Source organism: Rosa rugosa, chromosome 5 (genome assembly GCF_958449725.1).
Source record: "Rosa rugosa chromosome 5, drRosRugo1.1, whole genome shotgun sequence".
NCBI classification, from domain to species: domain Eukaryota; kingdom Viridiplantae; phylum Streptophyta; class Magnoliopsida; order Rosales; family Rosaceae; genus Rosa; species Rosa rugosa.
This window is the reverse complement of record NC_084824.1, coordinates 26,696,676-26,722,090: the sequence shown is the minus strand read 5'-3', so window position 1 is coordinate 26,722,090 and position 25,415 is coordinate 26,696,676. Positions and strand designations below refer to the sequence as shown.

Sequence of the window (25,415 nt, the reverse complement as noted above, 5' to 3'; positions counted from 1 at the left end):
ACCAAGGAGCTCAAGGTTGTTCAAGCTTCTCCTATGAAAAAGTCTCCATCAAAGAAGATTAAGACTCCAAGAAAAGAGGAGAAGTTGGTAAATGGCTTGCCGGAATTTACCATAGTTGAGGTTGTCAATGGTTCCAACCCGTCCAAGGGTAATGAACCAATAATTGCTTAATAGGTTTTCCTAGCATCAATTGTCTATGCTTGTAAGAATAGCTCTATGAGTCTTGTGGAAGTACTTAGCTTTAGCGTATCACAATTGCGTGCTCGACGTCTTAAGTTAGGTAAAATATATTGTCTGCAAGGCGAGGTATTTTTATGCGGCATAGACTACTCTGAGCAGAAATGTTTTATTGGAGTAGTCTTCTATACTATTCTTGATCTATGAACCGGGGCATGCTATTGGCATGTTCTATTTTCTCAAAAAAGAAAAAGAAAAAATCTAACTATGTGGTCACCGTACATCAAAAGTTTTAAATGAGCTTCCGCATTTAGTCTATCATGTGGAACTTGTTGCAGAGCAATACTCAAGATTCTATTTGTTGATTTTTTTGTCATTATAGGATGAGTGTTGGAGGTGATGATTTTTTTCCAATAGGTCATAGAAAATGATTTCTTCCTTGTATATAATGATTTGTGCTGAGTTTCAACTTGGAGCGTGAAGTCCTCTATTTATTCGCTTCTGGAATCTCAAATAGTTGCAAAACTGATGTAACTACTAGGTTAGGAATTCAGCATAAAAAAGTACTATTGGTAAGTACTTAGGAATTCACAACATTGTTTTCTGCAAAGATCCTTTAAATGCCAAAGAATTGCTTTTAAAGATTTCAAACAAGCTGAATGGTTGGGAAAGATCTACTCTTTCTAGAGATGGGAAACTAACTCTTATTAAGTCTAGTTTATCTGGAATGCCAAATCATGTTTTATCTTGTTTCATATGTCCTACTAAAGTTACTAAAGCTATTGATCGAGTGTCGAGAAATTTCTTTTGGGGGAAAGGCTGCCATTCCCCCCTGTAGCTTGGAACCAGAAGATTTGTCTCCCCAAGTCCATGGGTGGATTAGGCATCAAACCTGCTGCTCATTTCAACTTAGTTATTCTAGCTAAGTTAGGTTGGAAGATAATCTCTGACAAGAACAATTGGTTGGTAGATATTATTTGGAGAAAGTATCTGAGAAAACACCCTTTTTTTACTTGAAAGCTAAGACCAACCATTCCATGGCCTGGAAGGGAATCCTGGAAAGTAGGGACCTTCTTCTGCAAGGTATGAGATGACTTGTGGGTAATGGAGAAGATATTAAATTCTGGGCTTTCAATTGGGCTTATCAGTTTCCTATTATCAATCTTGTGCCTACTAATAGAAGAGGCAATATTGATCTTGATGAAAATGTTAGTGTTTACCTTTCGAATGTATTGCTGGGATAAACCCAAACTTTCTAGTTTTCTTGATCCTAATATTGTTAATTCAATCTTGAGTATTCCTTTACTTGCTTTAAGCTCTTTTAATGAGTTTGTTTGGGGTCCTTCCCCAAATGAAATTTTCTCTATTAAGTCTGCTATTTGGCTCCAATTTGATTCTAATAATGCTCATTCAAGGGGAAATTTTTTGAATGAAATCTCGAAATTAAACATCCCTCCAAAAGCTAAGATTTTTGCTTGCCTTTTGACAAGGGGAAGACTGAAAACTAGAGCAAGAATTGCCCGTTTTGCTTCAAATTGTGATGTTAGCTACCCTCATTGTAGCCAAGGGGATGAGGACTTAAACCACCTCTTCTTCTCCAGCCCCTTTGCTACAAGAGTTTGGCAAGCTGTTAGTATTAATTTGCAGAATTACTCTTATTTTGATGACTGGTTCCTCTCCTGGTTCAGGTTTGGCCACCAGAAACAAGTTACTGAAAATCTTATTATCATTTGTTGGAAGCTCTGGGAAGCCAGGAACAACTTTATCTTAAGACAAAAAATAACCATTCCCTCTATGGTTGTTCATTCAGCTACTGCATCTGAGTCCGATTAGAATTAACAATCCTACGAAAGATAGACCTTCAATTTCGCATACCAACATCATTCGTTGGTCCCCTCCTCCTCCCGGTTTTATCAATCTCAACTTTGGCGGGTCTGTCATCAACAGTAAGCATGTTGTTACCGGTTTTGTTCCAAGAGACCACGATGCTTCCCCCATTTTTGCAGGTTCTAGAGCCATTAGTAACTTCTCGGTCCCCATTGTTGAGGGTAGTGCAGTTAGAGATGGCCTGTATCATGCTTTCATCCTCAATTACCAGAAAATCGTTGTGGAAGGTGATTCCAAGCTGATCATTGACACCATTAACAAGAAGTGCATTCCCCTTTGGCGTTTGCGAACCCTGATCGATCAAGGATATCCTTAGCCTAGCTGACAACTTCGAAGAGATCTCTTTTATCCCGTCCCTCGAAAAGCGAACTTTCTTGCCGATGCCATTCCCAACATTGGTCACAGCTTAGACTCTCCAATAACGTGGGCAAACAAGCTCCCCCTTTCAGCTCTCTCTGCTTTTAATTTTGATAATTTTAGGTTCGGTTGTATTAGATGTTTCAATTTGTAAAAAAAAAAAAAATACAACAACAAATGCTATCGATTGGGAGTATGTTTTGCTGTGAAATCGGCCCTCCTTGGCTACATGAACTTGTTAAGAAATACAATATGGAATAATCGGGGCACTGCTATTATTGCCTTTGGCACACTACTAGCAAAATGGACAACTCACACAATTTTAGTCACACAGATTATTCCACAGTCACAGATATTCGTGTGAAAGACTATTACACACAGATAAACGTATAAAATCAGTAGAATTGGACCCACATGAATTGCTGTTGAATAAAATATTTCATTATTTAAACATGAAATTTTTTTTTTCTTATGAAAATTATACAACTACACTTTCATAACTAATACAACTTGATACAGATGTCTGTGTTGAAACGATCATCACACAGTGTACACTGTACAATGAACATACTGATTACTGATATCAGTGTACAATGATTTGATGCGCATTAGTGAATGAAGGTTTCATGTTGAGGACAAAAATAAATAAAAAAGGCTACCGACTCAATACAACCACGATGGCATTTAGGTAAATCTGCCAATTGCGTAAAAAACTCAGAGAAGCCATACCCAGTTGAAACTCGTACCAAAGCTTTACCGCAATACCCGAGAGAGTAAGCCGAAGAAGATGAGTCGCCCCAAGAATGACCGGGCAATAGACCTGGGTAGTCCATTGCTCAATGACATCGCCGATGCTTTCTTGAAGAGCGCAACCGTATGTTTTCTCTTTCTTCTTTTCCACCCAATGTAAATGTCGCCTTTTGTTTTTCTGGGTTTTCATTTCTGTTGTTTGTTTCAGATCGGTGTTACCAAAGCTGCTGCAGAGGATACTTACTATGCCGTCAAAAGGGGTATTCTCATTACTTTCCTTTTGATTGTAGAAATACCCAGAAAAAATTTGACAATGAAAACTGTTGAAAAAGTTACCAAATGCCAAATGATACTCTTGCAGGGAGCGTTTCAAGTCAGGACTTTGAGTACACTGTGAGTAAACCCAGAACAGAATTTCAGCATTTCATTGTTTGATTCATTGGATTCAGATGTTTTTCGAATTTTATGATTTTATTGAAACTAGTGTCTAGTGGCTACTGTAAATTATGGTTTCAGTATCTCCAGTGGTTTTATACAATATATGTTTTCGGTATTGCTAATCGAGAATACTGTTTCTGTAGTTGAAGAATATGTGTAAGGAAGGTGCATATTATGGTAAGTCGGGTTGTTTCATTGTAAGCAAACTTTGTTATGTATGGATGAAGTCATGCAAGTCATGCTTCATGCTTCATGCTTCAGCTTCCTTCCTTTTGCAAAATGAACAATTACTTTGATTACACTGACAGGAACTGTTGCTGGAGTTTTTGTGACGACAGAGTATGGTCTAGAGAGTGTTCGTGGGAGAAGAGACTGGGTATGTCTGCTGTTTATTGTTTGTTGTACTATATATGAACCATTTAACACTAAAGATATAGTTTGTACTTTACAGCTTGAAGCTCCTATGTTCCTCAAATACCTCAATTGGTCATAATGCTCATATCAGTTTGTACATGCTGATTCTGAATTTATAATTTAGGAGATTGCTTCCGAATCTCCATTTACTTTTTTAAAGATTCTACCTATGTACCATCGATCCTCAACTAGTCATAATTTTTGTAATGGTTCATTTTAGGATTGCATGTGTAGCTACTGAAATTACACTTGGGAGAGCATATGTAGTATTACTGGTGAAAGGACCGAAGTATTATGAGTATTCTATTTCCCTTTGTTTCAATCCTATGTGCATACCTATTTCAACTCCTAATTCATCCCAAGACTAGATTTGATCATTGAGACGTGAGGTTGAAACTATTATAGAGTTCTTTCTGATGGCATGCGAATTCAATCAGTCAAATCTTTACTTTCTGATGTCCATGTTAATCATCAATCAGCTAGTCTTTTGTTTCCTCAATATTGCAGAAGAATACCATGATTGCGGGTGCAATGACAGGGGCTGTGATGTCTGCAGTGAACAAAAACAACAAGGACAAAATTATGGTGGATGCAATGGTTGCAGGTACCATTGCAGGTGCTGCATTATTCCTCAGAAATTGGGCCACAGGATCTCTCCGCAAGTAGTAGGTTTTCAGTGTCTTCATTTTTTTTTTTTAGAATGACTTGGTTCTTCAGCTAAACTCTGAATATTGGTAATGGGGATATGGATCATCAAATGTTTCTTGTTGACCAATATCTTTGTGCATGTGTATATGTTTGATGCTAGCTGATGATTGTGTGATTGTATGTGGATGTGATGCCATATCCAGTCGGCCAAGTTTAATGGGCGAAATCTATCCATTACCAACGTATGGGTAGCTGTATTTTTCGAGTTACAAGGGAAAGCTGACACACTGAACATGTTCCCAACTCTCTTTGTTGAAAACCATTCAAATTTCAAGATCAAATGGTCTTCCGTATTATTCCATATATAACGTTCATAGCTATTATATAGAAAGATATTGGTCTGCCTGAACTTCTGCTCACTTCATATCTGGGTATACCTTCATCAGTCCTTCAATATTCTGCTATTTGGATTCCATTTTCATCACATTAAACATGTGTAGCCACTTTACATCTGAGTGAGGACCTTCGGTATCATTTTTTGGGCAAATTACTGGTCACACCCTCATCTTTTTGGGATTCGACAGTTCAGTCCCTCGTATCGTAATTTTAACAAGTAACTCCTCAGACATTCAAATTTCACACAATTTGGTCCAAAATGACCATTTTACCCCTCACTTCCTTTTTTTTTTTTTTAATTCTTGTCTCTCTCTCTCTGTTTTTTTTTTTCCTACTTCTCCCCAAGCAACTGAATCGACGATACCGTCTCTTCAACTGGATCAACCTATCTAACACTCCTCAACAAACGCGAACCCCCTCCCAAATCTTTAACACCACTAGAATCCACTCCTTCGAATTTTCGAAGATACCCTGAGCTTTCATTCTTCTTCAACTTCATTTTAGGATTAAACAAAGGTGCCAAATTCCTATGACCTAATGATTTCACAGGAAAACCAGCATCACCACCACCACTCCGTACATCAACAAATTCATCCAAATCAGCTAAAAACCTAGAACTCGAATTCCCCTCACCTTTACTGGCCGTGTGGCCCGACTTACCAGACTCGCCCTCCAATTCCTCCATAAACCGATACAAAGCCCATGGCGAGAACCGACCGGGTCGGGTCGAGGCCCGCTGCTTCTCGGAGTGGTACCGTTTGCGGAGCTTCTCGATCTTGTTGTGGCACTGCGCGGCCGTCTTGGAGGGGGAGACGAGGGGGAATTGGGCGGCGAGGGTGGTGGCGACGTCATCCCAGTCGTTGGCTTTGAGATTGGTGCGGCCGAGGGAGGACCACTTGTCCTTGAAGACGGAGATGAGGGCTTGGGCCTCGTCGTCGGTCCAGCACAGCGGCGGGAAGCGGCGGCGGGGAGTGGGTGAGGACATTGGGGGTGTAGGTTAGGAGAAGAATGAGGGTTGTGATGGTGGTGGTGGGTGGTCGTTGACATTGGTTAAGGGAAGAGAGAGAGAGAAGGTGGGGAATGCTAGAGTGCGCAGGTGGTGTTAGAGAGAGACAAAGTGAGAGAAGCAGAAAAAAAAAAAACAAAAAAAAAACGAGAGAAGAATTTAAAAAAAAAAAAATGAAGTAAGGGGTAAAATCGTCATTTTGGACCTAATTGTGTGAAATTTGAATGTCTGAGGAGTTACTTGTTAAAATTACGATACGAGGGACTGAACTGTCGAATCCCAAAAAGATGAGGGTGTGACCAGTAATTTGCCCTCATTTTTTTTATGCCTTATGGATTGAATGCAGAATAATGAGTCGATTAAATACCAAGTGCGAAATGGGATGACACAATTCCCTGATTTTCTTCATGCACTCAACTGGAAGCCTTGTACCTCTTTTATCCACGCATGCTATCACAAGATTATTGTAAAGAAGCTCATTTTGAAACTCTTAAGGACTGAGTGGACTGAGCGTTAAGCTTCACCTTGAAGTCAATTCTGTGAAAGGGAGAAGTTTTTCCCATTTCCGGATTTCCCTTGCGGACCAGCGTAGTATTCAAATTAAGTAACAACAAATGATAGAAGATAATTTTCTGCATGTACTTTAGCTCGCACGCCTCTATTCTTGCCTCTATGTTTGGTCTCACAGGTCCGAATATATGCACTCATATACGAAAGAACACAAATACACCTGTAGCTTTTCATTGCTTTACTGAAAAATTTGACTTGAAACAGTTGCCTACAGACCCCTAAACTCGCACCAAAAAACAAGAGTAGAGCACATACATATGGTGAAAGTTCATCTACAAGACCAACGATACCCAAATGGTAGTACCATTTTTGAATGTTCAGTCATATATGAACAAGGTAAGCACCTCCACAAGACTAGTAAGACCATACCTCGATACTCTGTAATACTTTCGTCTCTTTTCCTTCATGATTGATTAATATCCACTAGTACAAAATCGAAAATAGACAACGTTACCTAGATAACGGTTTAATAAAAAACGTTGTGGTTTTTTTTTTTACAACGGTATAGTCAAAACCGTTATCTATAAATATTAAAAAAGTGTTGGTCCCTTGGTTAGAAATTTTATCATTTAACTTGTACAACAGTTTGGTCAAAACCGTTATCTATAGATACTGACAGAGTGTTGGTCCCTTGGTTAGAAGTTTTCTCATTAACTTGTACAACGGTATGGTTGAAACCATCATCTATAGATACTAACAAAGTGTTGGTGTCAAAAGTTTCACCAAATTTTATACTTTCCATACTACCCATGATATAGAGAAAAAAGTTCAATCCTGTGAAGAATATCAAGGAGGGTAAGCAATGTAAAATACAAAAAACAAATGAAAAAAATATAAATACATTCGCCGGGAAAAAAAGAAAAGTGGAGGCCTGCAGTTAGCACCATCTCCAGAGGAAAGAACAACTGCCACTGAAGAAGACGTGAAGACGACATGGGACGGTGGGAGATGATCAGAGTAGATATGGTTTCATCAGATATTCACCCCTCTCTCGATTTACCATTCATATAAAAGGAGAAAAGAAACACGGAGAGAGGAGTAGAGCAAAATCAAACTGATAAAGAGAAAAAATTTAGTATCAAAATCGGTGATTGCAGATTCACCTAAGGTGAGACTAGCTAATTGTTATTGGGTAATTTTGAGATTTCGTTTTCGATTGATTTGGGTATTCTATTTGGTGTTCTTTCAGTTTTTCAGGTATCTTCATCTTTTCTGCGCAGCGTGAAAGCAAGTATTCATGTTCTCATTATCTTCATATTTCTGCTGTATGCGGTGAAGTTAACCGAATGAAAATGAAGTCCGTATTACTGCAGGAGCAGGAGCATCCCAATTGCTCGGTCGTAGGGTCGCACCTCAGATTCCCATCGCTCTCAAACTGAGCACCGCCACCGATAAAGCGCCTTTTGATTTCAGGTACCTCTTCATCGCATTTATAAACTAGGAAAGGACTGAAACAATGACAACTGTAGAATCCGTTAAATGTAATGGATATACATATCGTCATGTTAGTAAGTTGATGAAAGTGGTAGAGATTTGCTTCTCATATATCCATTACCTTGAACAGTGGTAGAGATTTGCTTATCGTCATCTTAGACTATATATCATATGGTCTAATATATCTATATCACAAAGACAGGCTTCCAGGTTCAATATTAAGATATGAGCAGTAAATTGTTTTTGCTTTAATTTTTACCAAATTAGGAACTAACATATAAGCAGCAAACTCTTTTCCACTTGCTTTGAATCATGCTTTTAAGGCCTCTGTATGTTGTTATTGTTACACTAGGAAGAGTGGGAATTGGTTGTCTATCTTCTTTAAAATATCCTTTGTTTGATTTTAGACTACCTAAAACACTTGGAAAGGGTATATTATCCATTATCTTGAACAGTGGAGCCACCAAAGTTTAATTAAGGCATTCAGCAGTGGTTAATTATAATAGCTTAGTTTTCTTTTCCTCTATCATATGGTTCCTTTTCAGTTTTGTTCTCATTTTATCAATTCTGGTAATTGGTAGTGTTAGACATAGTTTCCATTCAATCTATTATATTACTTTGATTGATTGTTTTATGGGGTGAGTGTTGAATGTTTTATTTCGTTTTCAGTTTAGATTTGGTATTATATTCTTTTCATCTTATAGGAATCTTATATTATGGATGGTGGAAGCGTCTTGATCCATGTAATCTGGCTTCCAATCCTCTAGAATAAAATAAATACCTGAATGCACCGTGTAATTGACATTAATTAATGTAGTGAATATATAGGTATTAACTATTCATCAACCGGTTTCAGTTCACGTCTAAGTATTCTTTGTATTCTGTACCACTGCCTGGTGCGATTATATTAAGAATTTGGACTAAGCAAGTGGAGAACTGGGTCAGTGTTATGGTCTACCATTGGTTGCTAAGGAACTCGCAGGAATCATTCCCAAACTCATTTGTGAATTAAGAGTATTCTTCTCAACTTTTGCTAAATGTATTCTTCTTTTTTGCTAAATGTATTCTTCTTTGGTTTTTGCTTCCTTTTGTTTTCTGTTTTTTTTTTTCTTTATGGTTTGATGACTGTCATATATGTTTGTGGTTTCTTTTTCCAATTGATCTCTATTTCTGAACAAATCCTGATACAGTATATCGAAAAGGGAAACGCAGCCCAACGAGAGGAAAGGAAATCCTTCCTCGGTCTGCAAATTCGAGTATAAGATTTTCGAAAAGATGATTGTTGATTGGTTTTTACTTCCTGTTGTTTTTTTTTTTTTTTTCTGAGTTTTGCTGGTATCTTGAAGCGATGATTAATTCTTTTAATCCAGTTAACTTTTGCTATTCATTTTCTTCTCCTTTTCCATCGAATACAATTGTATTTTCCTTTTCATGTCATCATGATTATGATTTCCATTGGTTTGATTCATTTTTTCTTTTGAAGCTATAATTTCTGTTCAAGGAGCTCCAGAGTTTAGTATGGCACTCATTTGATCATTGCTCGGAACATTTCCACATGACAATTTTACCAGAATTAAAATCTGTAAGCTATGCACTTTTCGTTTTTGCAATTTTTTTCCTAAGAATGGGTTGGTTTGGTTCATTATTTGAATAACAATTAGTATTGCAATAGTGGTGTAACTTTGAATAATATCAAACTATGAACAGAGCAGACTCATGCACTTAGAAAACAGAGTCCTTTCTCTCCTTCATGTTTGATATAACTTTTATGTATCTTTTGAACTTCTTGGTTTGTTTCAGTAAAATTGGTTGGGTTTGCTGTGAAGGTACTTTGTTTTGTCTTATGTTCTGGCTATAGAGTACTCATATCAAAATTGGTTGGTCTGTGTTACAGATTGTGTCTTGCAACTTGCAAGTTATGCTAATCAATTTCCAGGTAACATAATAGTTGCTAGGGGGAGAGGAGAGGGAGAGATTTAACTGGTTATATGCTTCTGTGTTAGTGGCAGATCAATCATGGAGTTTGGGTGATGAACTAAAATAACTAAAACTATCAGATTCCCCGGCATGTAAGGGTACCTCCATAAGCACTTTTGCACATATGCTGTTTTGATGCTTTTTGTTTCTTGCAATATGGAGTATATAGTTTGTTAGTGAGAATATGGTTATGTAAACTTTATCGTTTTTTTTTTTTTGTAGGTTTTGGGATCTGGTGAACTTTAAGCACAAACATCCTCTTGTTCATTCACATGGACCTCTTGTTCTTTTGCAATTTGGATCTTTAGTTCTATGCTTTAACTATGTACCTAGTGAAACTTCTTTAATTAGTAGCAAAACTACATTTTCCATTATACGACAGCTAAGTACTTTATATATTAGTTTCTTTCACTTTTGCAAAGTTCACTCAAGAAATTTCAACCGCGAAAGCATTGTAAATGTGATTACTTGAAGTAGTTCTTTATTAATATATTGCAATTTTATTTTAATTTCATGAATTGATGCACTACATCATGGTTGAAAAAACATCGTCGTCTCTCTGGCTAGTAGAGACAATGGATTTATCCTACAAATGATTGTAATTTACTATCTTCATCGTTTTGTACAACATTGTCAATTTAGAAACCGATGCAACAGTTCCTCAAAACCAACGTTATTGATGAGAAACTGTTGTGTAATGAAGTTGGAAAACATTTTTCAACTTAAAACCGATGTATAGAATTCTTCAAGCCAACATTTTTTTGGTTAAGAACCGTTGTGTTTTAAAGTTGTCGAATGCCAAAAGTAATGTGAAAATTATATTACCACATCGATTTCTAAGTAAAAACCGTTATTAAATAATTACATACATAACGGTGTATTTAGTGCTAACGGTATGTGCTATGTATAGCTACAACGATTTCTAACTAAAAACTGTTGTGCTTTATAATGTTAGACATCGGTGAAGTACTGTTGTGGAGTGAAACGTAAAAAGACAACACTCACCTAGACAACGAATATATATTTTTGCAGACAACGGTGCGGAACCGTTATCTATATAGAATATTGTACTAGTGATCGGACACAAGTATAGTTATGCACATAGATAAATTAGTCTCTATATGGTTTTACATATTATAAGAAATCTACATGCATATTCTCAAGTTAAAAGGATGTTGAAATTTGGTATTACATTAATATGATCTGCAGATCTATTATTATCCTAAAAAAATAAAAAAATAAAAAAGGGTTCTGCAGTTATCACAGAATCAAACGAGTAACAAATTCAGTACCTCAGGTTAAAACAAATAATACATTCACCAGGGTGCACTAGTGTCCCAAGTCATAAGTTTGAAATCGGCTGTCTCATGAGTATGGCATACAGAATGAAAACAAAGACTAGATGATCCTACATCCTGATATATATGTAAGTAATCTTCCCACTTGAGCAGCGCAAAGCAACAGCTACTATCCGAAGTTTTGAAACAATTCAGGCAAGTTTTAGTAACAAGCTTAAGCTAATAGGTCTTACACAAACACACACTAACAGCTCTTATGCTGGTTACTAGCTCTAACTTGAAGACTTTCGGAAAGGTCAAGTCATACAACATTGCCTCTTCAAAAGCAAATACAATGAAAAAAAGAAGAAGAAGCACATACAAGATAGTGCCAAACTGCACATATCATATGTTAAACATAATTATGTCATCCACCATATGTTAATCCCAATTGTACATCAGATCCATATATATACATGAAGAGTAGCTATTATCAAAATACATCAAAATATAAGTTCACGGCGATCATAGCATATTATCACTTACATTGCTTCTTGCAAGAAGGCCGGGATTGGTGGGAAGGGTAATTGAGGCTTTTAACTCATGCGCTTTCAGCTAACAAGAGCAGGTTCTCTGAAGAGTTGAATGCAGCATTAAGAAACTCTTATCTTCCACAAATAAACAGCAAAAAACCCACTCCATCCTCATTAAAACCATATATGAATCCCATTTGGATGATCCTGCTCAATGAATGTGCTGCAGTAAGTCTGGCCTGTGCTAATAGTCCTTGTGCAGGTTCGTCGGCAAAAAAAATATGACTGGAGGAGTTGAATGCAGCATCAAGGAGGAATAAAGGCTGGAAATATGCATAAGTAATTGTTAAATTGTAACTTCGACATCACAAAAAGTTAGATCAGAAGTGCCAACTACACAAAAGTAGAAAAACAGATTCTGTCCAGTATTTTTGTATAAAAAAAAAAATCAGCGATAGGGATGACAAAAATCTCCAGCAGAGCGGAGCTCCATTGGATACTTGTCCCTAATAGGGGGAGGATTCGGGGACAAATGGGGGCCCGTTAACTAAGATTGGGGATGGGGCGGGGATGGTATTGTGAACCCCATCCCAAAACCCGTCCCAATTATATGTATATATTTATCCAGAGCGAGGTCTCGCTTTGAAATTTCAGAGTGAGGTTAGGGTTTAGGGTCACTTTTTGGTCTCATATCCACATCTCGATCGTTCAGTTTTTAGGTACTAATGTATAGATCATCTATACAAAATTTCAGCCAAATTGATGATCTTTAAGGTATCTAACTCACTTAAACCAGTGGACGAATTGAATCTGTCCAACCTAAACCGTACTAGCTTTAAGGCAGTTATCAATGCCTTAACGGCCATCAATTTGGTTGAAATTTTGCAGAGATGATCTATACATTAGTAGCTAAAAACTGAACGGTCGAGATGTGGAAATGCGACCGAAAAGTGACCCTAAACCCTAACCTCGCTCTGAAATTTCAGAGCGAAGCATCGCTCTGGATAGGATCTGTATGTGTGTGTATATATATATATATATATATATATATATATATATATATATATATATATATATATATATATATATATATATATATATACAGCAAGGATCTGAAGAGGATGTCCGTGAAGTAGTAAAAATGCGGATGAATGACGTGTCAGCCAGCCAACAAACTCAATTTTGATGCGGGTTCCACATACATCATCTTCTCTCTCTCTCTCTCTCTTTCTCACCCAGTCCATCTGAAGAGGATTTCCTTTGTTTTGTTTTTTCCTTCTCTGCCCCAATCTCATCTTCCAAATCTCCCTGATTATTTTCAGATATCCCAACCCTCCTCTGTTCTTCCACCGTTCTTTTTCCATCTCTTGATTTCTTCTACTCTTTCTTTCGTCTCTCTCCCTTCACTCGATCCTTCCCCCACTCATGAAATTTCAGATTCTTCATATCTCATATGCACATCTTCTTCAACCTTCAGTTTAAGTTTAAACGAAAATTCACCGATTAATCGGAACTTTGATTTCGGCGTCATATCGTTAGTCCAACATGGGCACGACGGTGTTATAGCTGCTGCTCGTCTCGATCTCTCTGTTTTTTTTTTTTTTTTTTTCAATTTTCTTTGGTTCCCTTGTTACCTGGCAAGTTCTTGCCTGGTGGTTTGTTGGTTTTGACTGAAGATGTTATGTATGGTTCTGAAATTTGGTTTGGGGCAATCTATTGCTCCTCTGGTTGGGATCTGATCTGCTATGCTTGCGTTAGGCTGATCTGGTTGTTTCCCTACCAAGATCCACTGAGTCAACTCGTGCTCGCTGATAAAGCCATCGACGGGGTCGACATCAATCTTGGGGAACAACAAGACCAACGGCCTGTTGGTGACATTGAACTTCTCCATGTAATCCTTCCACTCAAACTCGGCGGTGGGGGCGGAGTCTCGATCCAAGTGCAAATTCTCCCATTTGCGGTCCTCGCGGCGGCACTCGATGTCGGCGACGAGAGGTTCGAAGGGGATGGGATTGTGAGAACGGTGGTGTATATATGGATACTGAGGCCCTGCCCATTTCAAGGTTTACACTTTTTAATCAATTTGTTACTGGATTTGGAGATCGGAGAGACGAAGGAGCTCATGATCAGGCGCAAGTACTCTCCTCCTTTGGAGTCAACACTGACTAATTAGACTGGGTGAGAAACAGAGAAGATGATGTTGGTGGGACCCGCATGGAAACTAAGTTGATTAGCTAGCTGACACGTATTTCGTCCGCATTTTGCCTACTCACGGACGTCCGCCTCTGAACCTTGCTGTGTGTGTATATATATATATTAATTTATATTAATTTATTTTTCTAATATAAATCACAAATATATATATTTACTAAGATTGGGATGAGAAACTTTTTGACTTTTGCACTCACTGAATTATGATTTATGAATTTAATCATGTTGTTTTTATTTAATGTAGATTTTGATTTTTAAAAAAGAAATATTAGAAAAAAATTATTTTATTTATTAAATTCTTATTGAGTATTTTGGGCGGGTTTTGGTGCCTAGTTCATAGTGGGGATGGGCATGGGGACGGGGAATCCCCAATATATTTTTATTGGGGATTGGGGCAGGGATGACGGTGGAGAATGAGCCCGGGGATTGAGATGGTATTGTAATCCCCATCCTCAACCCGCCCCATTGCCATCCCCAATCTTAGTCGATAATTTCAGCTTGAGAAGAGTGTAGACACCAAAAATTTAATGAAAATAAAATTCATTAAATAATTCGGTCACCACTTGAAATTATGACCGAACAAATTTAGGTCAGCATGTGGGTCCCGCAAATTGTCCACATGGCTTGTGAGTCAGCAAAATCACGCAGACTCAGAGAATGACAGTTGGCGATACATGAAAGGCTCGACGGCAATAAATGAATTTGCTCCGGCTAAATCAATTGATATTAAAGCGGATCAATCAAATTAATTGATTCCGAATAAAATCAAGCATTAAATCTCGTCTGCTGATTAGATATCAATTTATTTAAATTGATAATCAAGATTAAAATCAGCCATCAAACTAATTGGCTAATTCCTTAATAGTCATGATTAAATCAGTTAATTAAAGCTGATTGATTTGATTATGCTATTAATGAAATACAATTAAAATCAGCCATCAAATTGATTGGATAATTCCTTAATAATCGTGATTAAATCAATTAATTAGGGCTGATTGATTTGATTACGTAATTAAGGAAAATACAATTAATTACGTGTCATCAAGGCATTCCAAATTGAGAGAGGCGCTGACACTATAAATAGCCCCTCTCAAATCAAGAGAAGGACTTCAGCGGAAGGAGAGAAAAATCACTCCCAAAGTTCATAAGTCCTCAAGCGCGTGAAGAGCCTTCAAGCTGCCAAATAGCCGGTTCATCACCAACCTCAAGCCAAAGCACTCGTCACGTGTCAACCCTCGTGGCCATCATACGACTCAAGATCAAGCGTCAATCGCCCTTGAGTCAAGTACACCATCGAGGACGACAGACAGAGGGACGCAAGCAGACGGAAGAAACCTCTCTAAAGCTCAGAAGTCTCCCTAGCTCGTGAAGAACCATCAATCTGCCAAATAGCCGGTCTCTTCACCTCGCTGACTTCAGACAAGCAGTGGAAATCACCTACAAGCTCGGAAGTCGTCAAATACGCTGAGGATCAACAAGCACCAAACACACGTGCTGATTCATCCACCATCAAAAGCCATACTCGCCACGTGACACCGCTCGGGGTTCAAATCTGATCAAGTTCAAGCCTCTACAGCCCTTGATCATCCGTCGTCTTCAAGTTGTCTTCAACAAAGTAAATCCTCTACAAGTTCTTCATCAAGCTCTTGGAGAATCAACAAGCACCAAACACACGTGTTGGTTCATCCCCTACCAAAGCCGAAGAACACTCGTCACGTGACACCACTCGTGGCCTAAATCCGATCAAGATCAAGCTTCTACAGCCCTTGGTTAATCATCTTCCTCAAATTGTCAACATAGCAGGAAGTCCACATTGCAACCGTTTGATTCAAGATCAAGTGCTCGCCACCCTTGGATTAAATCAACGTCAGAGATCGAATCAGAGGAGAATCTTGTGAAAGAGCATCTACAGAGATTGTAACCCGCAAATTCATTAATAAAAATATATTATTTTGTACACGTGTCCTTCTTTCATTCGTTGCAGGATTTTTCGTGTTTACAAAGAGGTATCAATATTTATCAATGGAAAAAGGAATTAACTTGGGATCGAAAAGGCCAATTTAACCTGACAAAGAAAACAAAAAAAAAAAAAACAAAAAAACAAAAAAACAAAAAAGCAAAAAAACAAAAAAACAAAAAAGCAAAAAAACAAAAAAAAAAAAAAACAAAAAAAAAAAAACAAAAAAACAAAAAAAAAAAAAAAAAAAACAAAAAAACAAAAAAACAAAAAAACAAAAAAACAAAAAAACAAAAAAACAAAAAAACAAAAAAACAAAAAAACAAAAAAACAAAAAAACAAAAAAACAAAAAAACAAAAAAACAAAAAAACAAAAAAACAAAAAGTGCAAAGCTATAACTAAAGCAAAGCATTTCCTTCAGGGCATGCCACAAAACTAAATCATTGTGGAAGGTGATTTCAAGCTGATCATTGACGCCATTAACAAGAAGTGCATTTCCCCTTGTCGTTTGCGAACCTTGATCAAGGATATCCTAGCCTTAACCCACATCCCTCAAGAAGCGAATTTTCTTGCTGACGCCATTGTCAACATTGGTCATAGCTCAGACTCTCCGATGACGTGGGCAAACAAACTCCCCCTTTCAACTCTTTGCTTTTAATTTCGATAGTTTTAGGTCTGATTGTATTAGAGATTTCAGTTTGTAATTTTATTTTTCTCCTTAAAAAAAAAAAAAAACCAACAACAATGGTTACCGATTGGGAGTATGTCTTGCTGTGAAATCACCCCTCCTTTGCTACATGAACTTGTTAAGGAATACAATATGTAATAATCGGAGGCAGTAGCTGTAGTGTTATTATTGCCTTTAGCATCAGTGAATGAAAGTTTCATCTTGAATTAAAAAAAATAAAAAAAATAAAAAAAAATAAAAAAATAAAAAAAAAGGCTACTGACTCAATCTTTGCCCCCATGGTGGACTTGCTTAATATAGGCCTCATCATTTAGCCCTTTGACCCTAAGCCCGCCCGGCCCGTAGGGCCGAAGCCCTACCCAACCCTTGCATTAGGGCGAGCCGGCCCTACCCTTTCTCAAATAGGGTAGGGTAAGGGTCATGCAAATGAAGCCCGGCCCTACCCTACGGCCCGACCCGTTTGAGCCCTTTAGGGCCAAGCCCGGCCTGGCCCTTTAAACCCGCCCAATTAAGCCCTAATAATTTTCTATTTTTTCTATTTTTTAAATATGTTTCTCTTTAGTCTATAACATACAACTTATCTCATTTTTGTAATTGATTTCCTAAGCTTTATTTTCTTTAATTTTTGTTTCCTTTGTTAAACAACAATTAATTTAGAGAGATTTAGAGAGATAGTTAATTGAATATAACCATCTTAACTAATATTTATAAATGTTATAACTTATAAGTTAATTCCAATATATATATATATATATATATATTTATATTAAATATGATCAACAAAAAACAATGAGTCTTGTATTACCTATATAACCATTGAGCTAAAAAATAAAAATAAAATATTTCTTTTTGTTAAACAAATTAAGGCCCATTTCGGCCCTATTCGGAAGGCCGACCCGACCCGGGCCTTTCGGCCCTAGTGGCTTGGGCCTTTCGGGCGGGTAAGAGTTAGTATATTTAAGCCCTGACCCGACCCTAAATTTTGTTGACTTTGACTAGGCCCGGCCCGGCCTGACCCTAAGCCCTAAAATTTAGGGTAGGGCCGGCCCTAGCCCGGCCCATGATAACCCCTAGCTTAATAATACAACCACGATGGTATTTTGGTAAATCTACCAATTACTTGAAAACTCACAGAAGCCATACCAGTCAAATCAATGAAACTCGTACCAAAGCTTTACCGCAAAACCCGAGTCTCAGAGAGTAAGCTGAAGAAGATGACTTGCCCCAAGAATAACCGGGCAATAGACCAGGGTAATCCCTTACTCAATGACATCGCCGATGCTTTCTTGACGAGCGCAACCGTATGTTTTCTCTTTCTTCTTTTCCACCGAATGTAAATATCGCTTTTTGTTTTTTCTGGGTTTTCATGTGTTGTTTGGTTCAGATCGGTGTTACCAAAGTTGCTGCAGAGGATACTTACTATGCCGTCAAAAGGGGTATTCTCATTACTTTCCTTTTGATTGTAGAAATACCCAGAAAAATTTGATACTGAAAATTGTTGACTAAGTTACCACTGCCAAATGATACTTTTGCAGGGAGAGTTTCAAGTCAGGACTTTGAGTACACTGTGAGTAAACCCGAACAGAATTTCAGCATTTCATTGTTGATTCATTGGATTTAGATGTTTTTCGAATTTTATGATTTTATTGAAGCTAGTGTCTAGTGGCTACTTTAAACAATGGTTTTACATAGTATAAGGAATCTACATATTCTCGAGTTAGAAAGAGTATTGAAGTTTTTTTAAATTTTGATCACATAAACAACTCATACACAACAACTAGTCTATCGTGAATTGAACTCACAACCTCCCATTTACGAAGGGAGGACTTATGCCACTAGACCACATGGCATAGTGGCATTTGGTCAAGAGAGTTGAAATTTGGTGTTACAATATGATCCACAGCTCTATTATTATCTAGCAAAAAAATAAAATAAAATAAAAAATAAAAAATAAAGAAAAAGGTTCTGCAGTTATCACAGAATCAAACGAGTATCAAATTCAGTAACTCGGGTTAAAACAAATAACACATTCACCAGTGTGCTTCCCAAGTCATAAGCTTGAAATCGGCTATCGTATGCGTATGTCATACAGAATAAAAACAAAGACTGGATGATGCTACTGTAGCACATTCTATCCTGATGTAATTAATTTTCCACATGAGCGACACAAAGCAACAGCTATTATTCCAAGTTTTGAAACAATTCCGGCAAGTTTTAGTAACCAGCTTAAGCTTATATACACTAACCAGTGGACAATAGCAGCTCTTATGCTGGTTACTAGCTCTAACATGTAGACATTCGATCAGAAAGGTCAAGTCATACAACGTTGCCTCTTCAAAGGCACATACAATGAAAAAACAAAAAACAAAAAAATGAACATACAAGATATAGTGACAAACTGCACATATCATATGTTAAACATTACCATGTCACCCACCATATGTTAATCCCAATTGTACATCAGACCCATATATGTACATGAAGGCTATTATCAAAATACATCAAAATATAAGTTCATGGCGATCAATAGCACATTATCACTTACAGTACTACTACTTGCAAGAAGGGATTGGTGGGAAGGCTAATTGCTCACGCTTTTAACTTGTGCGCTTTCAGCTAACAAGAGCAGTTTCTCTGAAGAGTTAAATGCAGCATCCGAAAACTCTTATCTTCCACAAATAAAGTTTTCAGTCGATCATCAGCGAAAATCACTCCATCCTCATTAAAACCATATACGAATCCCATTTGGATGATCCTGCTCAATGCATGTGCTGCAGTAGGTCTAGCCTGTGCTATTAGTCCTTGTGCAAGTTCGTTGGCAAAAGAAGTAAGACCGGAAGGGTTTGAATGCAGGCCCTTCTAGCTGAAGAGTTGAATGCAGCATCAAGGAGGAATAAAGGCTGGAAATATGCATAACTAATTGTACTTCGACATCACAAAAAGTTAGATTAGAAGTGCAACTGCACAAAAAATAGAAAAAAGATTCTGTCCCGTATTTAAAAAATAAAAAATAAATAAACATAAAAATTCCGAGGATTTTATCATATGAGTTAACTGAAGCTCATCTTAACCTCATCAAGTCACTTGAAATGGCCGTAGTCACTGATCCATATCAATCAAGACTTGAGCAACGGTCCATGCATGCGTTGTATAATCAGTTTCTTTGATAACAAAAAAGGTAAGTTAGCCATTCTAACATTTAATTCGAAGCAAACAAAGAGAGAGGGCCGGTGTACCTAAGTCTAAAGTGTTTTTTTTTTTTTTAAAATTTTATTTATTTATTTATTTTAAAAGCGAAGTAAATTAGCGATACTAAAATCTTTTGGGCAACCCGAGTTTACACTGTCAAACAACAAAACATTGGAGGCCTCATGACAAACTCTATCCCTCCAAGAAGCCTCGTGAGTATGAGTATGACCTAGATTTGCTACAGCATCAGCTACAAAGTTTGCATCTAGGAAAACATGTTTAGAAGAAATTGATTGGAAGCAATTAGCAAACTTTTTGATATCCCTGATGAGCGTGACCAATCTCCAAGGTGGGTTAATGGTACCTCGGACAACATCGATTATAAGCTTTGAGTCGCCTTCCACTTCTAAATGTCGGTAACCTTTCTTCCAAGCATACTCCAGACTATTGCGAAAGGCAGTGACCTCAGCAACCGGAACAGAAGTCTTCCTAACATGTTTAGTGGCTGCATACAGAGGTCTTCCAAAAGGATCTTTGATTACAAAACCTCCAGCAGCAGAGTCTTGATATACAGATCCATCAAATTGATTTTAATATTGTCTCTAGAAGGTGGCTGCCATTTAATTTGGTTTGGATGAGACGATGGCAGGGCACCTCTAAAGATATCTAGGTGAAAGGCATTATTTTGCAGGGTAGCAGAAACAATCGCAGTGGTAGATCTCGGGTTAGGGGTAACACCCCTGAAAATGGCATGATTCCTAGCTTTCCAAATTTGCCAACAAATAGTAATAACTTTACCAAACAGCTCACTGTTAAAAGGCTGTAACAGAAAGAGCTCCTTAAAGACCTTAAGGTAGCCCTCTTCCCAATTAATTGGGGAGTCAATGCCAGCAAGGGTCCAGACTTCTGTAGCAAACTTACAATAGCCAAGGAGATGGCTAGCCATTTCATTATCTTCATGACAAAGGGAACAAGAATTAATTATCCTTTGCCATTCCAAATCTTGAAATTCTATCTCTAGTTTTAATCTACCTCTTAGGATGGCCAGCTGTTGGATTATAATTCATATACATATTTGTGTCCTAAAACATGGAAATTACTTGTTCTAAAGTCCAATTTAATGTTGACTAATCCAATTCCATTATGCCCATAATCTTGTATTTTTGCTTAACCTTTGTGTTTATTTATATATATTTATTATGTTTTCCTTATCATGCTAGGAAATGATGGAGAAGCATGGAAATGCACTAAAAAGTCAACCTTAGCACATTTTCCTACTCCTGCTAGGAGAAAGCGAGCTAGACAAGAAAGGAGGGGCGGAAGCCTGATCAAACGAACTCCAAATGAGTTGAAACTTTTCAGATCCATTTTAGATATCCTAAGGATCATTTATTATGAAGAGTGTAAGAGCTATTTCGAAGTGGAAGACCTTCAAAAGATCGGTCTAAATTTCTAACTAAAAGACAAAAAAAGGCAAAACCTGACCTGTACGGATTCCGACAGCATTTCCGGCCAAACCACGATAAACTAAGCTCTAAAATTTTACCAGAATTATCTACACTTATCTAAAAACATTTTATATGAAGAAGTCGAAGGCTAATTCCAAAGTCTCGGTGGAGATTCAATTGAAGGAAGGTTCAGAGGCGTATCCTAGTCAAAACATGACAGTTTGGCCTAGAACTTTCTTTGGACAGATTTCTTGATCATTTTTGGAAGGTCTATGTCTCTATGATGCTGAAATTATCAAGGCGACCCCTAGAATAATCCTACAAGATTATGGCAAGATTAGTCCATCATATTATCTTTTGGATAATAGGCACCCCTATGCACATTCTCTCATTTGGTTGTCACATTGACTTTGGTGACCCAAAACCACCCCAACACTCTTCATTTTCATGTTTCCCATGCACAATAAAGAGAGCAACTGCTCTTCTCTTCTCCTAAGTCATCTTTTCTACTCTACACTCTCATAACTCATCATTACTTCCCTCTTTTACTCCATCTTTTCCATATCCATTTCCCTTTTTTTAGGATCTATTACCACTCTCATACTCCACCTCCATGCTTCTTACAATGCTTGAACCGCTCCATTTTGCTTCCATTCATCATTTTACTCCGCTCTCTCTTCTCTATATAAGCATATATTCTCACAAGGAAGAGGCATCACCCATTCCACCCCATTACATCTTCTTTCTCTCTTCATCTCTTTCATAAAACCTACATATCCACCTCCCAAAATCTAAACTCATACTATCCATATATACTACTCTATCTCTTCCATCACCACCACCATTTCTTATCCTCTACCTCCATTAACACCACCACTACTACATCATTTCTCCACTCTCTTTTCTATCATCATTTTCTCCATCTACTCCACCTATTCACATAATACATAATACAAGGCTCACTATCTTTTATCATCAAATCTTCAAGAGCAAGAAGGAGAGGGAATCACCACCACCACCATCACCACCAAGATGTGAGCTTGGGGACCATCCGACACACCACGAAGCCAACTCTATCCCTTTTACTCTAGATTATATTTTGGTGTTTAATTTGATTATGAAGTTAGTATATGTAATTATGAGTGAGTAGTACTTTGTTGGGGCTAGGGTTGAAAGCCCTAGCCAAACTTATATGAATTGATGTTTTAATTGACATTTGATGTTATTTGTGATTTTCATCTTCATATGATAATTCAAGAAGTGAATGCATTCATTCAAACTTAACTACTTTGAATGTGTTGTATTTGTCATCTCATGAAAAAATGTTTAGGGAGTAGTTAACCTTGAACATTGATAGCATGATAGCATCCTCTATGTGCACGTGAAGGTTGTGAGTTAAAATCACCTAGATCTAGGATTGGTTTGCTTGCATGATTATCTAAACTCAAGCTTTATGCATCTAGGAACAATGAATTGAGACTTAACCGGTAATAGGATTTGTTCTTAGGTAGTTAATTCTAGACTTATCCGGTTGGAATTGATACCACTAAAGGAGTTTAAGCCTTTGTAGTCTTATCCGGATGCAAAGAGGATAATTGGGAAATTAGAATAGCATAATTTGTATTTGAACTTCAATACTTGCAAATGAGGTTAGTGGTAGACAATCCAACCCCTAACTTCATCCATTATATTACTAGTTTAGTTTAGAGTAGTATTGTTTACATTTGAGCATTTATTTTAATTTGGTTCACCACTCTATCCAACAAACAATTTCACTACCACCACAATGCACATACTCACCATGAGCCTAGATTTCCTTGTAAATTTAGGTTTGTGATTGTACATTTGCATATTCTAGCTCTCCTTAGGTAAACACCCTAGCTAGTGAAAGAAATCCAATGCTCGTGGGTTCGACAACCTTTCTTAAATCCCTATACTATTACTTATACCCCTTATACTTGAGGGTGGCTATTTGGCTAAGATCAGCCAAATAATTTAACCTTTGGTTGGACACTTAATTTCCAAAGTTTATTAATGAGGGAAATTTGTTCATGCTTTTGAGTATCAGATAGTTGTAACCAAGTTGCAGATTTAATAGAAAACTTACCAGTTGAAGCCAGACCCCTAAGTCTAAGGTGTGTTGATGCTTGTCATACATCAATTTTTTAATAAATTATATTAAATCAAATTAGTTGGTGAAACTTGTTGTACATGTCAATAGGTTATCAACTTATAATTTGACATGTGTACTTCTAGGAAAAAAAAAGAGGATTTTGTCCATTTTCCCCAATTGTAGGGATTTTTTTTCCCACTTACCCCAGTAACTTTTTTTTAATTTCCCCTTACCCAAAACACTCTAAGAAGGTCTTTCCCTAATACTCCATTAAGTTTTTTATTTTTTATTTTTTTGGAGACATTTTTACACTTACCCCTTTATTACATAGAGAGAGAGAGAAGAAATGAAAGAGAGAGAAACCATAGGAGACTTCGCGGAGTCCCGTCACCGGCTGCGGGAATCCGGTCACCGGCCGCCGTCCACCAGATTTTTTTGAAAACCTTGCCGGAGGTCCCCAAAGAGGTCTTTAGAGATCTTATAGGTCGCCGGAAAAGTTTATTGCCTCCAAATAGACCTCTATTGCCCCCCAATAGAACTTTCGATCGCCGGAGTGGGAACTATTCTTCCTAAAATTAGACAAATAAAACTTTGATTAAAGAAAAAAAAACGAGGAGATTACATCAATTCAAAACGTCTATTAGCCCCCAATAGAACTTTCGGTCGCGGAATGGAAACTAATCTCCTTAAATTTAGACAAATAAAACTTTGATTAAAGAAACAAAACGAGGAGATTACATCAATTCAAATAATTTATTGCCCCCCCCAATAGACGTCTATTGCCCCTTAATAGACCTTTAACAAACCTCTAATGCCCCCTATAGCCCTTTATGCCCCCCAATAGAATTTTTTTTTTCCTCCTTCAGGGGTCTTCTGCCCTATTTTACCAAAAAAAAAAAAAAAAAAAAGAAGAAGAAGAAAAGAGCAGATGGGATACTAAATGGTAGATGTTGAGTGACTAATTATAAGAATATACAACAGCAGGAGAAGGATTACTATCCAAAATGACCAATGAAATAAGTGTCAAGTGCTCTCTGACCAATTCACAAAATAAACCCGATTAGCAAAAGCACATTATCACCACACATTCACTGCCAAGCTCCTTATTTTATTCTCGATTTTAGCCGTCCTGAATATCCTTCTGTCTTCAATAAACCAGATTCTGCAACAACCTCACAGTGGTAAGAATCATCACCAATTGAAACCAACACAGATTCACAAAATTCCAGGCCAAACAATACAGAAATGCAGCTAAGATCTCAACGCCAAATCAAAACGAACAAAATCACAAACATTGAAACTCCAAACCTCACACCGATCTAAAATCCACCAAACACAAACACATAAACTTTCATACACAAACACATTTCTATAACGCACAAATTGATTCATAACAAAAGCAAACGCAGAAAACCAAGAGGATAAAAACGCTGACGTTTTGGAAATCTTGAGGCGCGACACCAGGGAGGTAGACGCCGTGAGCACGAAGAACAAGTAGAAGGCAGAGGGAGATCCATAGCTGTTTTTGGAAAACCCAATGATGCTGTTGTTGAAACTAAGACCACGAAATGACGACGACGAATCTGAATTTGACGGCGGCGGAGAGAGAGAGAGAGAGAGAGAGAGAGAGAGAGAGAGAGAGAGAGAGAGAGAGAGAGAGAGGAGAGAGAAAGTGAGAGAAGGGATGGCCGGCGAGATCGTCCCGGTCAGTCGGCGCCGGAAGTCGTCCGCCATGGTGAAGAATTTGGAGGGAGAGAGGTGAGAGAGAATGTGTGAACGCAAATCGAAGGGAAGAGAGAGAGGGAGGATGTAATTCATTTATAAGGTCGAGGGTAAAATTGTCATTTTACTTTAAATTGGATTAGTGAGAATAAAAATCTGTTGCTGGGTTAAGTAGGATAATTTTGACTCATTTTAGTGCTTTAGATCAAGGACCAAAAAAAA

General features: G+C 37.5%; 1 protein-coding gene and 1 long non-coding RNA gene across 7 annotated transcripts; both read left to right on the top strand.

The window, feature by feature from the left end:
• Positions 1–3,083: 3,083 nt before the first annotated feature.
• On the top strand, positions 3,084–4,794 carry LOC133710475 (outer envelope pore protein 16-1, chloroplastic-like). Its single transcript, XM_062136545.1, has 6 exons — positions 3,084–3,295; positions 3,380–3,431; positions 3,533–3,564; positions 3,753–3,786; positions 3,918–3,985; positions 4,531–4,794. The coding sequence occupies exons 1-6, from the start codon at positions 3,209–3,211 to the stop codon at positions 4,687–4,689; spliced, it is 432 nt and encodes a 143-aa protein (XP_061992529.1). The 5' UTR covers positions 3,084–3,208; the 3' UTR covers positions 4,690–4,794.
• Positions 4,795–7,477: 2,683 nt separating this feature from the next.
• On the top strand, positions 7,478–10,568 carry LOC133712658 (uncharacterized). Of its 6 annotated transcripts, none has more exons than XR_009847533.1 (5): positions 7,478–7,751; positions 7,833–8,056; positions 8,934–9,659; positions 9,972–10,152; positions 10,277–10,568. It is a non-coding gene; the product is annotated as an uncharacterized LOC133712658 (long non-coding RNA). The 6 variants fall into 6 exon arrangements; XR_009847534.1 differs by having other exon boundaries at positions 8,906–9,659; XR_009847531.1 differs by having other exon boundaries at positions 7,833–9,091; positions 9,561–9,659.
• The last annotated feature ends 14,847 nt before the right edge of the window (positions 10,569–25,415 follow it).